Genomic DNA, 25,707 nt, shown 5'->3' on the forward strand with positions numbered 1-25,707 from the left:
TCTGCAGGCCCCTAGCACTCCTCCCATCCCTCTCCCCTGCTTTATTTTTCTCTCTATCTTTTACTACCCCCTGACTTATATATGTGCAAGTGTGTGCATATATATCCCTCCCTCCAATTTCCAATCACTAAAATATGACCTCCATGAGGCTAGTTTAAATTTTTTTTAACTTCACAATCTCCCTAGCTTCATATTAATTACTCAGTAAACTCTCCTAAGTATCTAATGTATGAATGAATAAATGAATGAATGAATGAATGGAAATATCAAAAGGAATTTGTTTTATCTTTAGAAGCCTACTTAACTTCCTTCACACAGGACCACATTTTTTTCACCCACTAATCTATTGCTTTGTCCTATAGGTGCCTCTGGTTTTGTCTCTATGAGTTCCATCTCCCTTCCCAGGAGTTAATTTCCAGGACTCCAGGTGCTATTTTTAACTGTTCTTCTCCTCTCCCAGTGTACAGTGTGGTCTCAGTTCAATGCTTATTGACTCACTGATGTCCACCAAATCAAGTACCCTGTGTCTCTCCCAACCCAAAGTAATAGAAAAATATTCAAGATTTATCAATATTCCTTCTTTATTACTACTTTTAAAGTTGTTTTCCCCCTTGTCTTTACAAAACTGGTGTGCACTAGTAGGGTTATGCAAGTGACAGATTATTTTAATTAATCTAATTTTTATATGTACAAAAAAGAAAAATCCAAGAAAAGACCATTTTCATGATATTGTATAGTATGCTGGTATTGTCTGATGTTATGTCTTCATGTTCTTATCACTGAAAACATTTGACTTTGGGTCAGACAAGGCCAAATTTCAGCTTCTGTTACTGTGGAATATGATGAGGAGCATTTTGTGCTGGTCTAATGGCACACATGTTCCAGAGAATCATGTCTGACTGAGGCTAGAGTAGCTAAGAAAAACTAAAAGCTTAGCCTATGTAACTGAATTTAGAATACTGGAGAGGCACTGGTTTTAGTTCCAATCCTGAGTTAGACCTTTTGAACCTGTAAAGGAAAGCATTGTGAACCTCTGCATTTCTCTAATCCAGGCGTCCTCAAACTTTTTAAAGTGGGGGCCAGATCACGGTCCCTCAGAGAGCTGGAGGGCCGGACTATATGAACTACTAATCCCTACTGTAACACCTTGGCTGCGCTCACTGCCCAAAAAACCTGGCGGGCAGGATCAGACTCCCCTGGGGGCTGCATGTGGCCTGCGGGCCGTAGTTTGAAGACCCCTGCTAATCCTAGGGAGAGACATTGAATAGCACAAGGTTGCAAAATAAACCCAGATTTTTTGGGGAAGCCAGGCTGATATTAAAATCTCTGACCCATGAATTACTGACTCTGAGTGGTGGTAAGATGTTTGATTTCTTTGAGCTTTGGTGTCTCAATTAGTGAAGTGTCTGGCACAGAATGGGCAATCAGTAAAAACAGTGGCTTCCTTTGTCAATGATCCCTAACTACCAACTAAATGTGAGAATTGGCACAGGCCACTTGTAATATGGATTTTGTTTTCTCATCTATAAAATAAAGAGTTGGACTAGATCAATGCATTTTTTTAGGTCCATTCTATCTCTAACATTTGATGATTTAACTATACTTATACTCTATAATGCTATCTTCAACGTAGGCTCCTGTGGGTTTTGTTAATCTTTTCTCACATGTTAATATTGCCATCCGTGAAAACAAGTCATTATAAACAAGCTCTCTCTCTCTCTTTTCTCCCCCAGGATCTGCTTCTTAACTCCCCAGGCATGGCCCCAAGCCACATGGAGTTTATTTCTAGGGTGACAGTGAATGCCCCATCCTTGCTTCTTTCCCTCCATATCCTCACACTCTTCAGGTAAGCTTACCTCCTTCAGAACCTTCCTGGCTTTTCATCTTGTCCATTAGAGTTTATGGTCTGCTCCTGGGGTACCTACTTTTTGGATGGCTCAAATGTCCAATTGAGCATTGATGTTAATATTTACCAAAATGGTTTACAGTTTGCCAAACAATATTTAAGATGGAGCTTAGCACTCAGCTTGGGATATACCTAGCTTGTACCTATATACCTAAGATTATACAACTTTAGATATGAAAAATAGTACTGAGATTCAAGTCTTCCTTTTCCATATCCTGTATCTTGCTGCTTTGACTTAGAACATCTTACCATATGAAACCTCTTTTTTAAATTGTCACCAGAGGATATTTTTCCATTGATTTTTAGAGAGGGAAAGAGAAAGGGAAAGACAGAAAGAAATATCGATATGAAAGAAATACATTTATTAGTTACCTCCTGAATAAGCCATGACCAGGGCCCAGGCCAAGGAGGAGCTTGCAACCAAGGTACAAGCCCTTGACTGGAATCGAACCTGAGACCCTTCCGTCTACAGGTTGATGCTCTATCCACTGAGCAAAACCATCTAGGGCAGAATACACTCTTTATACCTCCCTTGGTTCATCAAGTTGGCAAAATTGGTATAAAATGAACTTAGCAGGGAAAAAAGGCTATGAAAATGGTGACATTCTCAAGATGTCAAAGAAGAGAGTTGGGGGCATTTACCTAAGCCTCCCTTTGTAACCTGCCTGGGGTAGCAGGCCAGTCTTGACCAGGGTATCTGATAAGCAGATCAGTTAGCTTCCAGAATCAAACAAGAATAGTAGTAAGAGCCAATGAGTAAGGCTGAGATGCTAGAGGTATATCCAAAGAATAAAGTCAACATTTCTTGCTCAGAATAGAATAGGGAAAAATATAATTTTGGAAGATGAGCACTCTTGTAAAGTTCAGAAAGTCCAGGGCCAGGAGAAGAGTGAATATGCCTTTAGCAAAACTTGCCACAAACATCTGCTCTCTCCTATATAGCTGCCTTATCCTCCTGCCCCTGGGTGGGAACCAACCCCCAGGTGAGAGCAGCTTGCAGTCCTTCAGGTGAGGAGGACTGCTAGCAGCTGTCTGGGTGAAGAACATGGCCAAGGAGAAAGGCAGAGAATGTTCCCTGACACCCCATTTCCCAGGGAGAAAGAGGGAGGCAGAATCAGGACTCAGAAAACATCAGAGTTGGAAAGGTCCACAACATTGTAAGAGTTGGAATCATAGATATTGAGAATGGGGTTTCACCCAGTCCTGATTCATACTCGAGGGGTCAAACTGGAAACCATCTGATAATTAAGTTGCTCTGATGTGTGGCACTGGCTTTGATACTTCTTATTTAATAACCCCAGCAGCTCATCAGTTCACCGAGTCATTTCTTTCTATCTTTCCTCCATATACACTGAAAGTGGTTTCACTCCAGTCATCAGATTCTATGCAAACTTCTACCCACTGAGGTTGGACTCATTGCTGTTGGTACTTTCCTTTGCTCTCATGTCATTGGCTATTATATCATTTGTATTTCCTTCACTAATGGGAAGTTATTCTGAAGTCAAGAGGTAATTTGGCAGCTCATAATTGGTAATGTTTTATTTATTTATTTATTTATTTATTTATTTATTTATTCTCATTTCCAGTCATGGAACCATGTATACAACATTCATCGATTCTAAGAGAGAAGCTTTAAAAAACTGATAGCTAACTGTGTTCAACAACATGAGGTAGGAGTATTGCAAAGCATACTCAGAGAAATGAAATTAAAATGGGTCAGGGGGAAGTTGGGGTCTTAGAACAAGGAGTGAGAAGCACCTTTTGTAAGTAGAGGCAGGTTGAGCATGGGGATTGTAAAATCTCAAAGTTTATGGAGAGTCTTATGATGAATTTGTTTACCACAACCCCTAAGAAATTGGAAGAGCCAATTCCAGGATCACTAAAGAAAACATGAGATTTGTAACAAACCATTGTGGAGTTTAAAATGCTGTTTCTCTGCAAGGAAGTAGATGTATCCATGGGTAAAAGCTGCATTCAAAGTTATTAGGGGAATTGAGGGGTGTTTGAGTTGAATTGCTAACCTATATGGCTGCATCACTGGAGATCATCATGACCCACAAACCGGGTGGCTCAGTTGGTTGGAGCATCATCCTGTATATCAAAATGTTTCCTGTTCGATTCCCTGTCAGGGCACATACTTAGGTTGTGGGTATGATCAATGTTTCTCTCTCTCTCTCTCTCTCTCTCTCTCTCTCTCTCTCTCTCTCTCTCTCTCTATCAATCAATAAAAACATATCCTTGGGTGAAGATTAAAAAAAACACATTTCTTGAAGTCAATCTGAGAAACTGAAATTTGGATAAAGTAAATTGTGTTTCTGAACTTGTAGTTTATTGTTAATGACCTTACTATTTTGTGAAAACGTTTCATAGGGTCATTCTAAAAGATTTAAAGAATATAAAAAAATGCAAATAAGATCTCCACATCTCACCACCAGGGAATAACTATCATTAACACCAAGTGAACATTATTCTAAAACACCTTTCTCCTTCCCTTTCCTCTCCTCCCCTCTTCTCTCTCCAGACATATACAAAAGGAGAAAAGTGGGTTAGATGGAAATGATGATTATATCAAGACATCATATTCGATATGTCTTTTAAATAAAAGTGATTAATCTCACTTAAATTTAAATTAAAATAATAACTTCCCAAGAGAGTCTAGTTCCTAAAAGCTCCTTCTAAGTCAGGTCCCTTAGAAACATCTGTGGAGCAGTGGCATCTGCAGTCTCCTGAGGACTTTGGCAGCCCACACCCACTGAGCCAGGAACTCTGAAGATGGGCCGAGCAATCTGGCCTTTAAGGAGGCCTTCAGCTGATGTGGGGCACACTAACACTTGATAAGAAACATGGACAGAAACATGAACAGGAGTCATGCATGGTTTGGAACTGTGTTCCATGTTTACCAATTGTTTCTCTGCTATGAGAAATGAAAATGTTGCACATTTATATTTTCTTCTACTCCCCCCGCCCCCCCCCACACACTTCCTTCTTTTTTTCTTTAGTTATAGTATTTTATTTTCAAGTTGTCAGTATTTATAACATATACTTCTATGTCATACAATTCCCATAGTTATTTAACCCTAATTTTATTTAAAAAGTTAGTTTTTTTTTAATATGGTTTCTCTAGCCTGGAATTCTGTGTTTTGATTAAAGTTTTTGTTGGTCTGATTTAACGGTCTGGGAGTTTTTTCAAGGCTTCCCAGGCATTATAATCCCTTAACTCTTTCATGGTGAAAGGAATTTCTTGTTTCCTCTGTATTTGAAAGACATCTTGATTTTGCAAGATAGTCTTGAGTCAGGGTTTCTTGAACTCAGAACTTTATAGCCATTGGTCACTAACTTCTGTCATTACATTTTGCTGGGGAGATTCTGAAAGCAGTCTCTCTCTTTCTCTCTCTCTCTCTCTCTCTCTCTCTCTCTCTCTCTCTCTCTCTCTCTCTCTTTCTCTCTCTCTCTCGTCCTCATGACTTTCTTTTCTGTCTACTAAATACATGAAGACTTTTCTTCTAGCCTCAGAGTTTAATAACTTGATGATAATTTCAGCAATTCATAATTAGTAATTTTCTTGAAACATTCTTAGTTTTTTCAGTCTGTAGATTGTTCTTCCTAGTTCAAAGAAAATCTCTTCAGTAATTTTTAAATACATTTTCTGTCTCATTTATTTGCATTTCCTATTTCTGGAGAAATAATATGCCTTATGTTGGGCCATTGTTTTGTTTTCTTTCTGTTTTCAGCATGTTATTGTTTTAGGCTCATGGGGTTTTTTTCTATGTTCACTGTGATTAAGTCTTTCTTATATGTTAGTAATTGTTTTCAGCTGTGTCTATTATAGTCCTTGGTCCATAATGAGTTGTTTTTGTCTTTGGCTTATTTCTTTATCTTTGCAATTTCAATTTTCATCTCATCTTGTTGTTTTATTATCTTTGGTTTGTAGTCTTATTTTATTGATTTCATTTTTATAGACACCCATAGAAAGATTATGGCACCCAGTACTACTGCCAGAGAATTTTATTCCATGTTAACTTTTAGAAATAATTTGGCAACTTCTGCTCTCTCTCTCTCTCTCTCTCTCTCTCTCTCTCTCGTTGGGCTGTAGTGTGTTCTCTTAATGATACACAATTTTTTTGCACCTTCACTGCTTGATATGGGCAACTCTGCTCAGAGTTTGTACATGTTCTAATAATGCGGATAGATGTTCCTTGACTCTCTTCCCACTCTATCTGTGTCTTATTTATCATCCTCTTCTGAGCTACTTTGAAGGGTACACATTGTGAGTTCTACCCATTTTTGTTTTTTTAAATAACCCAGAATACTGGGAAGGATTTGGAGAGAGATGTTGAGTGTGGCCTTTGGAGAATTTGGGATTTCTCCTTCTTCTGAAGCTTTGTCAGATGCCCTGTATCAGGACTTATTGCCCCTAGTTGAAGTCGTTTTCTATCTTGTGGAGGGGATGGCACAGGGATGGCCTCTTTCCTTGGATGTGCTCCAAGTCAGTACAGACTGTACTTACATCAGAGACATCATCTTATTTCATAGCGCCATTTTCTACTCACCTTCCCCCAGTAGCTATTCCTAGTCCTGCCACTAGTAGATGAAAAACAAAACAGCATCTGCAGATTTGGTTCCTCATTTATAGTTCCAATTGGAGAAGTGAGTCTTGATTCATCTGGGGCTCTCAGTGCGCTCTCCCTACACTCTAAGAGCACAAGCTTTTGTCTTGTTTGGCTAAGTATTATTGTTGGAGACAGCTAGATCTGGGTAGTGCTGACCACTTTGTCTTCCTTCTTCTTGTCTCTCTCAACCGGAGATGCCCAGGTGGAATGCTAGCATTTTCTCCCAAGCTTTGGAGTGTCTGTGGTGATAAGCCAGAGGCTGAGTTTTACAGCCTCTTCCAACTGCTGACTGTGCCAATTTCGCCGCTCTTCATGATGATACTTGGGTTTGTTAATTCAGATTCTTTGCCTAGCACCGATTCTGCTAAGATGCACAAGAATCTTCTATCTTCTTTTTCCCTATTGCCCTGGATCAGCTGCCATTTTTATTTATTGTTAATTTTTTTTCAGCTGTAATTTTTATAAGTTCACATCAAAATGTTGGTTGTGGTGGTTCTTTTCACTTTTAAAAATAATTAGTTTTTGTCATTATTATTGTTGTTATTTATTGGGGGAGGAAGATTCTATTACCCACCAGAGCACTTTTCTTGCTATAAATTGTTAAGTTTTTAGTTAAATTTATTTTTATTTATTTATTTTTTTAAATATATTTTATTGATTTTTTTACAGAGAGGAGGAGAGAGGGATAGAGAGCTAGAAATGTCAATGAGAGAGAAACATCAACCAACTGCCTCTTGCACACCCCCTACTGGGGATGTGCCCGCAACCAATGTACATGCCCTTGACCGGAATCAAACCTGGGGCCTTCCAGTCCGCAGACCGATGCTCTACCACTGAGCCAAACCGGTTTTGGCAAGTTTTTAGTTAAATTTAGAGCTGCTCCCTGCTGGCTGTTTATAGCAACATTAATAATTTGTTGATATGTTGATAAGTCAGGATGGAGACATTACAAGGGCTTTACACTAGTTCTTTTATTTTTATTGATTTCAGAGAGGAAGGAAGGAGGAGAGAGAGATAGAAACATCAATGATGAGAGGGAATCATTGATTGGCTGCCTCCTACATGCCCCCTACAGGGGGTCGAGCCTGCAACATGGGCAAGTGACCTGAGTTGGAATTGAATCGTGACCTCCTGGTCCATAGGAGGTAGATCCTCAACCACTAGCCACACATGTTGGGCAATATCAGTCTATTTTTGCCCTTTTTATTTCCAGTGATTAGAATACCTGGCACATAACAAGCAGATGCTCAGGAAATACTTATTGAATGAGTGAATTAAAATGTTCAAAACTCACTTTTGATTCTGTGCTTCTATATTCATTGAAGGAAATGTTCAGGAAGAATAAATAAATCAAATAAATCATCTTGTTACTTGCGGCAACTGTAGTAAGAAATTTGTAGTGTGGCATCTCAATGATCCTGGTATTTTTTTATTATTTATTTTATTTTTATGAGTGGGAAAGTATTTACCAAATAAAGATGGATCTTGAAATCCAGTTGATTTGATATCTATTAAAAAAGAAAAGTTATTATGGTAAGTGGGTCCGTCCCTTAAATGATCTGACATCTTTCTTTATCTCACGTGTGCTGATTTTCATTGTAACACTGGTTAATATCGGTGGGCAAGGGGTTGAATAGGAAAACCTCTGATATGCTAAAGCCAGAAAGGATATTTTGTGGTCAGTATAGAAGGATCATGTTTCTGCTCAAGGCAGAGATTGGTTTTTAGTTTGGGCCTAATCTGGAAGCTACTCTTTCCGTCCCCGAAGAGCAAGGTGTCAAATGCTTTTCCACTAATGCAGAATAGGTGGACAACAAACTTTCTGTGAGATGAATACAGAAACAGAAAATAAGACCAAAGAGAAAAAAGTCCTTCCCAAGGCAAGGAGCAACCAGCAGCTGGAGTTAATAGAGCATGTTTGAAGAGCTGCTCTTAGTAACAGTCAATGAAGACTCTGCACATAAAATGTTAACTTTGAATGATTATTGATCGAGAAGCTGAAAAGTTTCTGCCAGTCATATTAAGACAGCTCTGCTCTGAGGACTGTCTCATCACAGAATGATGTTGAGAAGAGGCTAATCAAATCCTGTATATTGTGAGAAGATTGCATATCCAGATCGGACCACAGCCAAGAAAATGCACTTGGCCGTGCCTAGATAATGATTTCTGTAATTTCTAGGAAGTTGGCAATGCAACTTGAACTTGAGAGTAGAAGAATATATTATGCATGCTGCAGTTAGTAATATAGTGAATCACATGCAGGTCTCACCCTCTAGTGAGCATTCAGTTATACTCAAATAAGTCAGTATCCTTTCTATACATATATACAAGGACTTGGTGTTGTCAAGATACTTAAGCCCCAAATGGGCAAAGCTATATAAACAATTTTTCTTTTCTGTTCTTACAGAATCCCAAATCAACTTCTGCTTAAATGTGAAATGGGTAGAAGGAGTTAATCCAACTAGAGTTTAAGTAGAAGCAATATCTTATTTTTATTCCACATAGGCCCAGGATACAGAGCACACATCTTATAAATTACTATGAATTCAGCCATAATAAACTATGTGGTGACCATGCAGGGTCATTTTTTGGCTTTTGTAGCCATGACTCTTTCCTTAATGGCAGCCCAATTTTCATTTAGTTTGGCCATTACTTCCCACACATAACCTACTTACTTTGGGAGTGGGAGGCTTAAGCTATGGCATATTGGATTATCCTGGCTCCAGCATTGACTCTTTGCTGACTGTGTGGCCTAAGTGATCCAATCAGAACAAATCTTGGAATTTTTGCTTGGGATTTCTCTCTTCCTCTGGACCTATGAATGTGTAGTTTGAGTGGTCAGTTATCTTACAATCTGTTTGAGAAGTAAGACAGAGCCAGAATTACTGGATAAAACCACCTTTGATTATTGTCCTGTCTATGGAGTCTTCCAACTACATGGAGCTATCAATCCTGGTTTTTCAAGCTAGTTTATGTCCATTTTCCTGTTATTATAAAAAAGATTCCAATTTTGTTCTCTTGTATATTGAGTATAATGGTATTTTGAGGGTAAAGCATACATAAAGAAGAGTAATAACATATGATTTACTAATTCAATCAATATTTCTTGAGAGTCTACTATGCACAAAGCTTCATTCTAGCCTTGAGTATACAATGAAAAGTAAAAGATAGTAAGTTAGGAGATACAGATAATTAAAACAGCATATACAATACAGAGTAGTAAATTTTATAGTAGGTTAAGTACAAGTTACTTGTGGGCCTGTGATAAAACCATATTATTTTCTTTTTTAAAAAATATATATATTATTGATTTTTTTACAGAGAGGAAGAGAGAGGGATAGAGAGCTAGAAACATTGATGAGAGAGAATCATTGATCAGCTGCCTCTTGCACACCCCTTACTGGGGATGTGCCCGCAACCAAGGTACATGCCCTTGACTGGAATCAAACCTGGGACCCTTGAGTCCACAGGCCGATGCTCTTTCCACTAAGCCAAACCAGTTTCGGCATATTATTTTCTTTGAAAAATTCAGAGCAGGGCTTCTCAGCAGAAGGGATTTTTCTTCTAAGACTTAAAAAATTAGCCAAAATGTATTTGTGTGTGTGTGTGTGTGCATGTGCATATGTGTGCATGTGTGCAGACACAAAGACATGCATACACACATTTGGGAATTCCCAGCAGAGGAATCAGCATGTGGGGAGGCTTGGAAATAGGAGTCAAATGATCTGAAAGAAATTCAGCCTGGCTAAGGCATGAATGTTGAGCAGCTGGAGTGGGTCATCATAGTGAGAGGCCAAGCAAAAAAAGTAGAAAGGACTGGCTCATGCAGAATCTTCTAGGCCAGTGGATGGCAAACTCATTAGTCAACAGAGCCAAATACCAACAGTACAACAATTGAAATTTCTTTTGAGAGCCGAAAACAGACTTCTGCGCATGGGCCACGAAGTTTCAATCGCACTGTACGTGCGCGCCCACACATGGTATTCTGTGGAAGAGCTGCACTCAAGGGGCCATAGAGCATGATCTAATTCGCCTTCTGTTTTTTTGTTTTGTTTTTTAATTATATTTTATTGATTTTGTACAGAGAGGAAGGGAGAGAGAGAGTTAGAAACATCGATGAGAGAGAGTCATTGATCAGCTGCCTCTTGCACACCCCCTACTGGGGATATGCCCGCAACCAAGGTACATGCTCTTGACCGGAATTGAACCCGGGACCTTTCAGTCCCCAAGCCGACGCTCTATCCATTGAGCCAAACCGGTTTCGGCTAATTCGCCTTCTTGTTGACCCAAAGAAAGATGCCCTGGGCGTAATGAACTAGAGAAGTGACAAATTTGAGATCAGAAAAGGAAGTGATCAAAAATGCAGGATTTAGTAGAATGAGGCTACTCATTAATTAAACTGCTATTATATAGGTTTGAAAGACAGAAGACCTTAGACTGAGCCCAGGAGATAAAAGGGAAAACATTTGCAAAGAGCCATCGAACAAAGGAGGGATGCAGGTGCAGGGCAGAGCCCCACGGGGAGGGAAAGAAGGAGTGCTGAGCTTATCCCCAGAGTGACCTTGCTTTTAAGGGAGAAACAAGCCTGTTTGCCAAAAGCAAGCCAGTTGTCATTGTGCGATAATTACAGATTTGCACCAAGATGAATGCATTTGATTTAGACTGTTATTGAAGTTAAAAAATAGCTTTCTCTTACCTAGCTCATTGTCTTCGTTAGATAGATCATTCTTTATATATACACATCACACACATTGCACTGTATCTAGAATTCAGCAGGAAAGTGACTCTATTTTATCACACTTAACCAGGTGTGACCTTTGGTTGTGTTGATTTTTCTTCTTGTTTCTATTCCATGGGCAGGGGTTGGGTTGAAGGAGTAGAGACCTTAGATTTGTTTAGAACCTGGATTGAATCTTGACTGTCCTCACTTACTAGCTGTGCAGACTTGGGGAAATAATTTAATCTCTCTTTGCCTCAATTTTCTTATGTTGTAAAGAGAATTAAGACTATACCATCTTATACCAACTGGCTAGTGATGTATTATATAACAAACCACTGCTAAAACTCAGTGGTATAAAATAACAAGCAGCTATGAGCTCACAGTTTTATCCAGGCTTGGCTGTTCTTAGCATGGCTCATTCCAGTACTTATGGTCAAGTTAATATTGGCTGGAGGCTGGTTTGCTGATCTTGCCTGTGCTGTCTCACATGTCTGGGCTTTGGCTGCAGTGGCTCACCTCTGTCCTGTCTCTGACTCCCTGTGCACGAATTTCGTTCACCAGGCCTCTAGTCCTCTAATAAGAGCCTGGGTGTGTTCTTATGGCAGCTAGGTGAAAATGTGCCAAACCTCTTAACAGTCTAAGCACTGAACGGGCACAACATCTCTCTTGCTGATTTTTATTGGCTGAAGCAAGTCACAAAGCCAACTCAGATTCAAGAGGGCCAAAAAACAGATGCCCTCCTGGATGGGGCAGAGGCACATGGCAAGGAGTAAGGTTATAGGGAAGGGAAGACTAGTGATCATTTTTGGAATCTCCTACATTCTTACCCGGCATTGTTGAGAGAAACTGATGACAACATACCCATAGGGGCCTAGTACAGTGCCTGGCACACTGATGCTTAATACCTATATTAATATCTCCTTTCCTATAAATACCAACAGCAAGTTCAGATACAATGGAGACCATCCACTGCACACTGCTCTAGGAGGAGGCAATAGAAACAGAGTAAAGTTTTTAATACACACGCCTCAGCGTTATTTACACCTTTTCCAACAAGCAAGTGTTTTTTTAAAAAAAGATTTTCAAAAGAACCAAATTACCGGCCTTGCTTTTAGGAGAAGTAGGCAATGTGGTCTCTCTCTTGCTCTTCTTTCTTTCCTCCGAGAATACCCTCAGGATGATGGGACTTCACCTTCTCTTCTCCGGAGGAACAATGTGTTATTTTGGTTTGCCTTTGATCACTGGTGATTCACTTTCAAGGCAGCGCTGCTGGAAAAATGCAGAAAGCAGAGTTGCAATCAGAAAAATGACTATGTAAAAATGGCATCCTCTGACTTTCTGTTCTTGTTTCCCAGGAGTGTGTTTTCTTTTCTTTTCTTTCTTTTTTTTTTTTTTTTTAATTTCTTTGCCTGTTGAGAAGCAGCCCGGCTGGGAAAGGTGAGCTGGGTGCTAATTCCCTGGCAGTTCTCATCAATATGCTCTCTGGCTCTTGCAAGGAGTTAACTGGGCCATGGCTTCTGTGGAATGTGCTAAGGAGACATGTGACTTAAAGATACCAATCAGATAAAGCAAGGTTTTCACTCACAAAATAGGCAACTACCATCCAGGTAATTTCACAAGATGTATCATACACCCAAGCTGTGCATGGCCTTCACCTCAACTAGTCTAACTTTATCCTAAGGAGCCACGTAGAAAAGATGTGTGTGTGTGTGTGTGTGTGTGTGTGCGCGCGCGCATTTTAAATAAACTTTTCATTTGGGATAATTTTAGATTTAATGGAAAAGCTTTAAATATAGTACAGAGAGTTTCCATATACATCTCATTCATTTTCTCCTAATGTTAGCAGTATATTACCAAGGAGTATGTGTCAAACTGAAAAACCAACATGGGTACAGTATTATTAGGTAAGTAAACACCACACTTCATTGGATGTCACCAGTGTTTCCAGTGATGTCCTTTTTTCCCAAATTCCAATCTAAGGCTCCACCTTGCATTTGTTGTCATGTCGCAATATCATCTGGCCTGTGACTGTTTCTCAGTCAGTCTTTTTATTTTTATTTTTTATAATGACCATTTTGAGGAGTATTGGCTTGATATTTTATAGAATGTTCCTCCATTGGTGTTAGGTGTTTTGCTGATGATATTAGACTGAGATTATGGATTTTTGTAAAGATTACCACAGAGGTGCCTTTCTTGGTATTCTTGTCACATCATATCAGAGGTACAAGATATAAAATCATGCTTATGGAAGCCTTGGGTACAATAGGGAGGAACTGGAAACAAATGCTCAAAAAATGAGGTTGTTTAGCATATTTTGTTGCATCCACAATAGGGGTATTTTATAACCATTATAAATTATGATGAATGTTAATATAATCTATAATAATAAGAGTGTAATATGCTAATTAGACCAGATGTCCTTCCAGATGAAGCCTCAGTGGTGGGGGGAGGAGTGGCCGGGGCCCAGGCAGAGGGGGCCACTGCGGTGGCGGCGGGGTGAGTGTGTGTGTGTGTGTGGAAGGGGAGGGGGATGAGGAGGTAGAGGCAGCCAGCATGGCGGGGCCTCTTGCACAAATTTTGTGCATCACAGGCCTCTAGTTAGAAATAAAAAGCTAGACTGCAAAGCAGGATAAAATATTTCATTTAATAATTAAAATATCTTTATATAATGTGGTTTAAAAACTCTGCACGCTGCCTCACAACAACCCTCCATTAAATTGTTGTGGCAAGAGCCAAGCAGACTTGGATTTAAAACTCATCTTTGTAACTAACTAGCTTTGTAGATTTTGACAATATACTTAATCTTTCTCAGCTTCAGTTTGTTATCTGCAAACCAAAAAGGAAATACTTATCTTACAGGGTTATCATAATGGTTAATCATTCAGCCAACTCCCTAGCACATAAGACATTCTCAAATATTATTTTCCTTTTCTCTCCATACTCACCAACCTCTTCTCCAGGAAAATGCAAAGCTGCTCTTCAGCCAAACTGTAGCTAGAATATAATCACTTTGGGTACCATTAATATCCCATGTCTCCCCACCCCCCTTTGGCCCACTTGCATATTGAAACGAATGACTCATAATTATCTCTTGGTAGGAATATAGATTGTCTTGTTTCTTTTAGCCAAGATGTTGTCCCCAGCTCTGTCTAAAGGAAAGGAAACTGGAAAGCAACTTGTTTATCCAAAGCCACTCATAGAAATTGTCCAGGTAACTTTCTGAAGGCAAATCAGTTAGAAGTAATATTGGGCTGTCAGAAACAAAAAGCTGAAAATAATGGGCTTGAAGCAACCGGTGGCTTTATTTTCCTCATAATAAAATTGATGATAACGTGCCTGCCTTCATGATATCAAGACCCAGGTTCCTTTTATCTTTGGGCTTATCCTGCCTTGGCAAATGCTTGCTGTTTCACAGCCACGTGATGGTTGACCCACCTTCTCCTTTAGGCAGAAAGAAGGGAGGGGGAGGAGGGGATAAAGGAACAGGCCAGCTGAGTCAGTATCTTCTTCCCTTTTAAGATGATCATGGAAACTGCCCTCTAACTTCCACTGACATCTCAATGGCAAGACCAGCATGCACAGCAGAACTTTCGGTGATGCCGAGCATGTCCTGTGTTGGAACTATCCAAGGTGGGAGCTGCTAGCCACTTGTGACTGTTAGCGTTTAAAATGTGTACCAGCCAGTGCGGATCTGTTGGTTGAGTGTCATCCCAAGCACCAAAAGGTCGAAGGTTCGATTCCCAGTCAGGGTACATGCCCTGGTTGCCAGCTCAATCCCCAGTAGGGGGCCTGCAGGAGGCAGACGGTCAATGTTTCTCACATTGATGATGTTTCTCTCTCTCTCTTCCTCTCCCTTCCTCACTCTCTAAAATAAACAAAAACATATTCAAAAATAAAATGTGGCTGGTGTCACAGAGGAAATGAATTTTAAATTTTACTTCATGTCAACAAATTTAAATGTAAGTAGCTATGTGTGTCTAGTAGCTACCATATAAGGCAGTGCAGGGTTAGATATTCGACACATGACTACCCCATCTGCAAGCAAAGCTGGAAAATGTGGGTTTGGGGCTGAGCACATTGCCACCTCCCACAAAACTGCTATTCTTAATAAGGAAAAACGTACAAAAGTGAATATAGGCTAGGGCTAGACAGATAGCAGACTCTGGCACTCAGTAAGAGTTGCATGCTAACATCTCTTAAACCCAAAAGAATGGCGGCTTAATGAGTTTATCACAAACACGAGGAGTGGTGTGGCAGGGCAGATATATAGATGAAAACCAGAATCCCAGAGATGGAGTTCAAATACCTTCTTTTCATAAGGAGGAAATGAGGCTGAGAGGCATGGCCAAGGGACCTAATTAAGAGATAAAAGGAATAGTTTACTTGAAAATAATAGAGTTGATTTAGTGTATTTTAAAATATCACTACTGGGCAAATGTAAAATCTCAGAAAGGAAGAGTTCTCTGCCTCTGGTTTTTAAAAAATGCAATGAAGCAAAGCTAGAGGGAGTTTAACGCCACCTATCGGTAGGCAAGAGTATAAGGCGCCCCTTCCTGGCATAGTAATTGGTTAGTGATGGCTTTAGAGAGATACCAGGGGTCAAATAGGGCTCTCTTACAGAAGAATGGCAGACCGTGGGACGTGTGTTCCCTGCAACAACTTGTGACATATAGTTCTCTCAACACTCAGCATATTAGAAGGGCTTTCTTAGAGCATCGCTCTCTGCTTTCCAGTAACACAACCATATACAGAAACAGACGTACAGAAACACCAGAGGCAGACATATCAGTCAGTTCTCAAAATCACATGAAAACACACATACACACACACACACACACACACACACACAAACAAACAAAAAACAACAACAATACATTTTGAGCTATAAATAAACCTAGGGAGAAATTCAAGGTTCTTAACTTGATCCAAAGCCTCAAAAATAGATCCTGTTATTTACAGCAGTCCCCTTGACTAGTTGAGTGTGAACCATCCTACAGCCGAAAGAAAGAACGAAAGACAGACAGACAGACAGACAGAGAGGAAGAAGACAAATTCCATTTCCAAACAAAATGCTCATCCTGACTCATTCCGGGAAGGCTCCAAGGTTTCTCACGCAGGGCACCGGCTCTGCCTGCTTCCCCCCTCCATCATCTGCTGCCCTTTAAAACATGGTGTCAACTGCCTTGGTAAGAAGAGCCCACATTTCTTCCCTTGTGTTCCCTGGCTCCGTTCCAGCATCTCGCTTGTCACTCTGATGGGCGAGGTGCCTTTCATATTGGCATAGGACGGCGAGCGAATGCCTCCCCTTATGTTATTAAACAGAGCCAGGGCTGGTGAGTGTACCCAGAGCTGGCGCCTCCTCTTCGGCTTGGGAACACCGGCGGTGCCGTGGCTCCAGGGGATTTTGACCATGGCTGTGGAACCCAGCAGCTCCGCATCCATGAAGAGGAGAGTTGGAAGGAGGTGAGTGATGCAGACCAGGGGATATGGCTGTCTCCCTTGGGGAAGGGACTCTGGTGAGCCGCGTGCTGTGGGCTCAATAGCGGCGAACATAGTTCATTAGCTGACTGGATGTCTTTATTTGAGGAGAGGAGCTGCTGGCTTCGTGTGAGACGTGGGAGGCCGTTCTGCTTTCAGTGCCCTGCAAGGAGCCTCTTTGAGTTTACCTTCAGTGTCATGCCTTGAGACAAAAGAAAAAAAAAAATCTAAGTTTCTGGCATCAAGTTGCACGTGTGTTCTTTGCACACCGGCTGGCAGGCAGGCGACTGTCTGTTTCTAATTAGGGAGCTGAAGGCTGCTGGCAGAGGGAAGCATGTTTGCCGCAGGTTGTAGCATTGCGTTTCATGTGCGTGTCTGTGCTTTAAACATGGGGGACCGCACATGGTAGCCCTGGGTCCTTCTCTGTAGGCTCCCACTCTGTTGCTTCCGTTCTCTGGTTCATGTCTAGTGACTCTGAGTTGGTCTTTCAGAGCCTGCCTCAGTGAATGCTCTGGGTTCTCCCATTAACTAGTTGTGTTCCCTGGTGTGGCTATCCTGACAATGTAAACCCAGTTGTGTGTGTGTGTGTGTGTGTGTGTGTGTGTGTGTGTGTGTAGATATAACAAAACCTACTCAGGTAAGTAGTTGAGAAAATTAATTGGGATGGTCAACAGAGTGCCTACCAGATTGTCTGGAAACTACCTGCTCAGCACATCTTGGTTCTTTTTCCTCTTACCTATAAAATAAGAGGCTTGCGTTAAATGATCTCTAAGGTATTTTTAAAAATTTAACAGCCCAGCTGGTGTGGCTCAGTGGTTGAGCACTGACCCATGAACCAAGAGCTCATAGGATTGATTCCTGATCATGGCACATTGTCTGGGTTTGGGGCTGGATCCTGGGTAGGGGGCACGCAGGAGGCAGCCAATTGATATTTCTCATTGATTTTCCTATCTCTCTATCCCTTTCCCTTCCCCCCTCTAAAATCAATTTAAAAATAAAAATAAATAAAAAAAATTAAAAAAATTTAATATAACAAAATGTTTGCTGGTTACCTGCTAGGTGGTACACATTGTGTTAGGCATTGGGGTTATAATCATGAACAAGGCAACAAAAGAGACTAGGACCTGCGTTCATGGGACTTAAATTTCAGAGGACACAGGCAACATGCAAGGAAACGCTTAATGACTTTCCTTTCTCTTCATCTTTCTTAATTCATTCCAGCTCAAACGTAAGTTAATCATTGAGGCTACTTCTCCATTAAGCCTAAAAGGAATATTTTCAGACTTAATATTTTTATATTTAGTGAACATAGGCTGACTTTGCCAGCATCCGTCTCTACTTTCTCTGCAGGAAGACCCTGAATTTCCTTTGGGGACCCACCCTGTGTTTTACTCTCAGTGTGGATCAGGTGGGGCTACACGATGGCTTCCGACACCGTGGAAGGCCTGGTGCGTTAGTGCCCTGGTGGGCAAACTGCGGTTCACGAGCTACATGCGGCTCTTTGGCCTCTTGAGGGTGGCTCTTCCACAAAATACCACGGCCTGGGCCAGTCTATTTTGAAGAAGTTTAAGTTTTAAAAATGTGGCTCTCAAAAGAAATGTCAATCGTTGTACTGTTGACATTTGGCTCTGATGACTAATGAGTTTGCTGACCACTGCATTAGTGTACTCCCGTATCCCAAGGCCACAATGATTGGCAGGTGCCTCACCCATAGGACCCGACTCAAGTGTTTCTAATCAAAGTGAATCAAAGGAGCTTCACTCTACCAACTCCCTAAGATCCTTTCTAGGGGCCGTGCTTAATGTTTTCCTACTTTAGAAGATCTTGGGAGGTGACTTGGGGGAAGAAAATATCTTTTTTTCTGCAGGCTTTTTTTTTCTTCTTCCTTTCAAAGATCTTCATTGCCACCATAGAACTATTAGTGGGGCGCCTGCCCCTCACCCTATTATTTCTCCTTCTGTGACTTTGAAATTGAGAGCTCTGTGGTTGGTGCAAGGCGCGTGGCTGATAACCGCTTTCCGTGAGGGGAGACTGGTTAGATAGTGCCTGAAGAGGATAGAGTGAAGACCCTCTGGCCTCCCTAGATCCCTACCCTTTTGTGACAACCTCCCTGCCATCTCAATGTCAGAGAGTTTTCTGAACCCCATGGACTCTGAGGTCTGATTTGTGATTCTGACCATATTTACACGCTGAGTTGTCTAGTTTATCTTCTGTTGTAGAAACAACCAGACACAATATGTTCCCCCATTGCTCATCCGCCTGAATGTGACCGAGTAAGTTTGAAACAGGGAAGCTACACTTTCTAAAGTGCTTCATAACATGAGGCAGTGGCCCCCCTTCCACAAGACAGCGGCTTTATGTCTATTTTTAAACACAGGTACTCCCTCAGCGCTTTTTCAAAAAATCTTATTTGTGAGATGGATGCATTTAAAAAGACCTGAGGGATGAACAAAAAGACCGGTTGCCCATTCATTTTTTTTTCATGCATTTAACTTAAAAAAAAATTATTGGGTTCCCATCATACAGGGAGGTGAGCGATCTCTTCATTTTGGGTGGGAGTTGACATGCATCCAAGGAGTTTCCTTGAATCTGTGCAAAAAAAAAAAAAAAAAACCAATCCCATCCTCTCGCAGATATTTCCTCTTTGCTCCAAAGTGGCGATGAGGTCCACGCACTTGGAGGACTGAGATGCCCCCGGGAGGGAGCAGGTGTGCGCGATGGAGCGGAGCAGGAATCCCGGACTGTGGGCGCGGCTGGACCAGCCCGGGGCGGGGCCGCGGACTCGCGCGCCCGGGGCAGCGCTCTCACCGCCGGAACCCCCCAGGGGGCGCTCGCGCGGAGGTTTCCCAACTCGTATCTCGCGGGTTGCTGGGCGCATGGGTTTCGTCAGAAGGTGGAAATTGCACGGAGAAGCTGCCATCTCCCCGCCACCCGGCTCGCCTCCCAGACTCCGTCTCCTCCCTGGCTCCTCTCCGCTCCCTCCCCCGCCCCCAGGACCCTCCACTTTACTCCGAGTTAACTGAGAACCAGGCTGCTCCCCCGTCCTCCCAACACTGTCTCCTCTCCCCAGCCCCCAATCACCAAGAATGGAGTCGGGGTTTCCGGAGAGACCAAACTCTCCTCCCAGCATCTCTGCCATCCGTTGTTTTTAAACCGGTTGGGAGGACGAGGGGGGAAGGGAAGCCCGACCCCCCATCCCCATCCCCCCCGGACACCACTCCACACCAACCACCTTCTCTCCAAAAAGCCGGATTTTGCATTTTGCATTTTGCATCCTGGGGGCGGGACAGGCCATCCCCGGGCCGAATTCTCCTTCTACTCCTGGAGGTGGGCACACCCAGGTAAGCTACCGCCAACTCCGCATATTCCCCTGTCCCCCGGGCGCCGCGGCTGCAAAGTGTTGGTGGGGCTGCTGCGTAGTGAGACCAACTTTTGAGGTTGCACCGGGTTGCGCTCGGGTTTGCCTGCTTCTCGCTGCTGCTGGGGTGGCGTTCGGAAATGGGCTGCAGGCATGGTCTTCCACGCGAGGGAACTTTGATGTGATCCCCCGCCTCTCGCCTCTCTGCCAGCGCCCGGATCGCCCAGGTAGGGTGGGGCGCGCGGGGAGGGAGGCCGCGCGGAGGGGACCCGGTGCGCCCGCAGAGTGGCCGGTCCTGGAAGTCCGGGGAGGGGGTTTGGGGCGTGGGGGAGAAGGCGGTGCTGGTTCAGACCTGGGGGAGGAGGGGGGCAGAGTCCTGGCCGAAGTTGAGGCTCTTCCTCTGAGAAAGCGCAGGGGGATCGGAGAGGTTCCCAATGGCTTGGGTTCGGCTTCTCTGCCTGCTCCCCAAGCCCTTTAGCAAAACCTCCCGATTCTCCGCGCCCGCCCGGGGCTACTGGGCTTTGAAGGAATCCATAGGCTTGCAGGTCCCTGGGTTCAGCCAAGTTCTCCAGCTCGCCTTCCTCGGTTAAGGGAGGTAGCCGGGGCGTAAGGGGACCGGGCCGGGACTGGAAGGGCCGCTGGAGCGCTGGCCACAGCCCACTGGAGAGATGTGGTATCGCAGACGCCCCTATTGTTAGGGGGGAAACCAGGGGCACAGTGAGGAGGTGGCCCAGCCAAGTCTAATGAGTGTTGATGACCGTCCAGTGGGGAGAAAGGGGAAGGCTGAGAGATGCTCTTAGGAAGAAGCACCCATCCTTTCTCCTGAAGGAAGTGGGTGGGCTTTAAGGCCCTGGTTGGTTTTTACCTTGTCCCCCTCCCCCAGACCCCCCCCCCCCCCACACACACACACACACCCGGCCGCGTCCCCTGCGGCCTGGCCAGACTGGCTTCCAGTTCTAGAGCTGGCCAGGCTCCCGCAGAAATCGCAGGCTGCTGAGTTGAAGATCCCATCCCCGGAGCCTGTGAAGTGCGCGCCAGGGGGGTTCCGGGGTGGAGGGAGGGAAGGAGGAGGCCAGGGCAGAGTGCCTGGGGAAACTTTGCAATAAAGATAACAGAGCCCCCTCCTGCCCCAGCTGACCCACGGAGGCCATAGGATGTCTGTGCCTTTGGGAGAGTCCCTGCGCTTTTACACCTGCGTCCAAAACTATGCAAAACCAACTCTTCCCCCTCTTGCTGCTTTGCCAGGAATTGTTAATGCATTGCTCTGGTGGTTCTTGGCTTGCTCTCTTCTCGGATTCTTAAACAGCATTTTTTTTTTTTTTTTTTTTTTTTTAGCTGTCCAAGGTACTCCAAAACTCGTGTTCTCCTGAAACTATGATTAAACCCTGCTCTTATGGAAAAACTACTTTATCTTCAAATGAAATATTCTTTTCTTCCCATCCCTTCTTTCTACTGCCCTCTTAGCAATCCTTGTTCTCAAACAACACCCTCCCCTCTACACACACACAGACTTTCCTAGAGCCTAGGTGTTTTGAATCCAGGATGATATATTATAGTGAATATATATATCCCCAAAAATGGGTTAATGGTGGAATCTCTATATATATATTCTGGTTAAACTGCATAGCACATCTCCCAGGAGTCAGAGAGTCAGAGAGAAGCAACAACTTTCCTTATTTTTATGCCCTTTAAGTTTAGGAAGGTCCCGTTTCTTTTTAAGACCCAGCAGATAAGACAGAGCTCAGGATAGCCATGGCTTCAATTAGAGAACGTCTGATGTTTTCCCTTCCCTCACTGAGCTGCTGCCTCTAGGTTAAATTCGTTTTCTTTGTCCATTTTTTAAAGAAAGACTGGCAAAGTCCTAGCAGATCAAAGGGTTGAGCTCAGAGTAGGTTAAAGGTGGTCACACCTGGGATAAAAATAGGATTGGCAGTTACAGTTAGAACACCTGTGTTAAAAGTGGGTCCTAATTCTACTCATTGTCTCTGATGGGAAGATCCTGAGAGGGTTTCACAGAATCAAACTCAAACCATATCAAAACTAGGCGATCTCCCCTGGTCATTGCATAAAAGGAAGTATCTGTTCATAGAAGGAGTGGATGTCAGATCCTGGGCAGTTTTGAATGGTTGCATGGGAAGAGCTTGTCTATGGATGGGTCTTGTCATGTGTTATCATGAGAATGCTCTCGCCGTCCCAGACCTATGCCTCTCCTCTGAGTGGTCAACCTCCTTTCTATTCTTCCAGACATACTACTTTAGCGGGAGCAGGCACAGATGGGGTCCACTGTATTTCCCAGGATGGGACAACCCCTTTACTAGAGCTTCTAAATATTTCTTTGAAAATAGTGGCCTTGAGGTTTGTGAGTTGTTTTTCAGTTGTGCTTCTAAGACTACTGTTTATCTCCAGCGATCTGGTGGCAACGTAGCATTTTGCTTGACTCATCGGTTTGTCTTAAGGGGACCTGCTTTCCGAGATTTTAATTAAAGAGTGTCTTGCATTAAAGTGTTTCTTGATCTGCTTGTGGATTTTTTAATCTAAAATAACCCCATTTCAGCTAATAGGAAGCAAAGATGTTATCTGTTTCCGGAGATGTGTTATGTAGTATTCCAACGAACAGCAGCTTTGATTGTTCCCATCTTCAGACTGAGTCCACCATCATGACTGAACACATTAGAGGTATACTGACTATAAGAAATAATGATGGATTAAAAAAATGGGTTAATGGTGGAATCTCTATTTTCATCTGCATTTGAATCTTTTGAAACATAACTGAATGTATTTATAAGGTTTGTGTTATGCCTTTCTCTCTTCATTTTATAAGTTCCCTGATGTGTAACACTCAGGACCATTATGGCCACCTTTAGTCACATAAAGAAAGGATTTTCCATTTGGAGGTAAACATATTGGAGGTGAGCAGCTCATGTATATAATCAACACTTTCGCAGGGATCTGAATCCCAATCAGAAGATGAGAAGGATACTCTGATGCTTTCAACTTGACTGATTGGGAGAAAGTCTCTTCTTGAGCTGGGAAAGCCACTTCTTGAGTCTTCGTACTTTTTTAATCAGAGACGTAGCCTGCAGATCAGTATGCATTTTGAAGGGGGAAAATAAAAAAGCCAAATTCGTTCTCTGTATTTGATCTTTCCATTTTTGTCTTGTTAATATATTTTTTAAACCACAAAGCCCCTTTGGATCCATTTATAACCCTAAGTCATATTTCCTTGGCAACCGTAGTCAGTGTATTAGACTCACAAAATATCAAGACAGAAAACTTAAAATGCATTTAAAAATGTCACATGGTTCAAGACCATCCTATGGTGCATTAGAACTGACCTTGTGGCGCAGAATAATGGGGTTGCTTTCGACTCTGACTTTCTCCTGATTGAATGTAGATGTTAAAGAACAGATTACAAGACCTTCATGCTTGTTAGGGTTGTCCTAAAAATTCTATTAATATAATGGTTTTTCTTTTGAGGGAAGCATGTTATGAAAATTAAGGGGCTAGAGTACAGATGCATTTTTTTTTTTTTGGATAAAGTGTTTATGTAAAGGTTGGCTATTAGGTCTAAAATCAAGCTCAATCAATGGGTCAGGCAAGATGTACTGTCTTTCCTATGGTACTTGAAATATTCAGTATAAAGTAAGGCCTCCATTAGCATGGAATTCAACCAGTGGATATCTAATAAAGCTTGTGACTGCACAATACTTTCATTCTTTTCTCTGCTAGAAACCTCATGTATGTGGAGCTTTCTGTTTAGTCCAGGAACTACTAAATGTATATGATGCATAGTATGTTTTCCTTCAGTCGACAAATTCCAGGAAGACCTTTATTTGGCTGCTGTATTCTTGGGAAAGCCTCATGTGAACCATAGCTCTCAGCTCAGTAAATACTGAAGACCTGAAGGCAAGTCTTGAAGAGCTGAGAGTGACCAGGATGACAAATTTGGGAAGGCTTATTCCAGTCCTATGACTTCAGTACACTCAGTGGGGTAGCGGGGAGATCACCTAAGCTGGCCTGTGGTACATTCATCTCTATGCTATGAATAACTTCATCACTTTGAATCTGTGACTCTCAGAACTGGAAGAGAATGTGAGGATAATCTATGACTCGAGCTGTTGAATCTGACAGATGTGGAAACCGAACCTCAGAGAGATGACTTGCTCAAGATCAGGGGACTCATTCAACAACCCCGTTGATTAGTCAATCCTCTTATAGAGAGACTCAAGTTCCCTGGAGATAATTACCATGGTGGTGCCAATCTCTGGCGCCAAATGTTTTCTGAGTTGGGGATGGTTTGAGGTGGGTGGGACTCATACATCCATGGGAGGGTTTGGTAGGAGCAGGCTTGGGACTTATTACATTGCTGTCTCTAGGAGCCAGTGTAATCCTTACCCAATAGAGATGATTACATTTATACAAAGTCATTGTCTGCAGCCTTCCCTGTTACTGTGCATGTTTTGTGAAGAATTGCTCATGCAGTCTTAGCTTCCTATTTTAAATGTCACAACCGAGTCAATAATGTAAACAGAGATGTTATGAGTGCTTACAGTTCCGGGAGCCCACAGGGGAATCCTTTATTCTGTTTTAAATGAAAGGTGCATGCAGAAAGAACACACTTTCTAAAATGTTGCTTTTTCTATCTCTGGTTCGGAACACAATATTTTTTTAACTTGGTATCTCTTATTTAGAAAACTAGAGACAGTTCTCCTTGGAAACATCAGGGCGAAAATACAGTATTTCAGGTTAATTCTAGAAACCTTCTGAGGGTTAAGGTATATTGACTAAAAGGCCTTCCTTATCCAAGAGATTGCAAACATCTGTAGGGCAGTTCATGTCTTCTCTTTGAGAGCAAGGAGGAACACAATCAGGCCCACAGGGGTCCAAGGCCAGGGCAGCCCCTAGGGGCTATTGAGACAAGAGGGAAGGGTGGAAGAGAGTTGGCATTAGAGAGGATGGTCGCTAGAGGGCGCCAGAGCACCGGCGGAGCCCACCTCCCTGTACCAAGAGAGGGACTTGAAGGCTCAGAGATGGGTTTTGACAGAACCCCAAAGAGGTGCTCAGGTGTGAAGCATGGGTTTTTCCTCACCTCTCACACTTCAGCCCAAGTTACCGCGCTGCAGAGAAGGGACACAGGTTTTGCCTTCAGCACCAGGTGGGCGGTTCCAGTGCCTGGTTGGGTTGCATAGTGGCTGGGCAGTTGGACTGCTCTCAGGATTCTGCCTGAGCAATCTGGAGTCTGGCTGCTCTTGGTTTCTCCAGAGGCAGAACTACCTGGTTTGAATCTTGGGTTTGTAGTTTTTAAGCTGCAGGTCTTGAGTGAATCACTTCCCCTGCAGGGTGTTAGCATCTGGCAAATGGGACTAATAATGGTTGTCAACATGGAGTGTTTAAAAGTGTCCAGTATTTTAATTTTTTTTAATTGATATTTAGAAAAAGAAAGAGGAGAGACATAGAAACATCAATGGTGAGAGAGAATCACTGATTGGCTGCTTCCTGCATGGGGGAGATGAAGCCTGAAACCTGGGCATGTGCCCTGACCGGGAATCAAGCCGTGACCTCCTGGTTCATAGGTTGACGCGTAACCACTGAGCAACACAGGCCAGGCTAGTGTCCGGTATTTTGGTGGGCAGGC

The 25,707-nt window shown here is 42.7% G+C and overlaps 1 protein-coding gene across 4 annotated transcripts in view; it reads left to right on the forward strand.

Annotated features, from left to right (window-relative positions):
- The first annotated feature begins 1,736 nt into the window (after positions 1–1,736).
- Positions 1,737–25,707, forward strand: part of CPNE4 (copine 4) — a 335,819-nt gene continuing 311,848 nt past the window's right edge. Inside the window, exons 1-2 of one of the 4 annotated variants that reach the window (XM_084902133.1) lie at positions 1,737–1,846; positions 16,559–16,699. In XM_084902133.1, coding sequence (XP_084758259.1) covers positions 1,758–1,846; positions 16,559–16,699 — 230 coding nt within the window. In that variant the 5' untranslated portion in view covers positions 1,737–1,757. Of the gene's footprint in view, positions 1,847–16,308; positions 16,423–16,558; positions 16,700–19,577; positions 20,056–20,163; positions 20,300–25,707 lie in introns of those variants that run through there. The other 3 variants (XM_084902134.1, XM_084902136.1, XM_084902137.1) reach the window with 3 other exon arrangements.

This window comes from Pipistrellus hanaki, assembly GCF_964339955.1.
Source record: "Pipistrellus hanaki genome assembly, chromosome: 13".
Classification (NCBI taxonomy): Eukaryota; Metazoa; Chordata; class Mammalia; order Chiroptera; family Vespertilionidae; genus Pipistrellus; species Pipistrellus hanaki.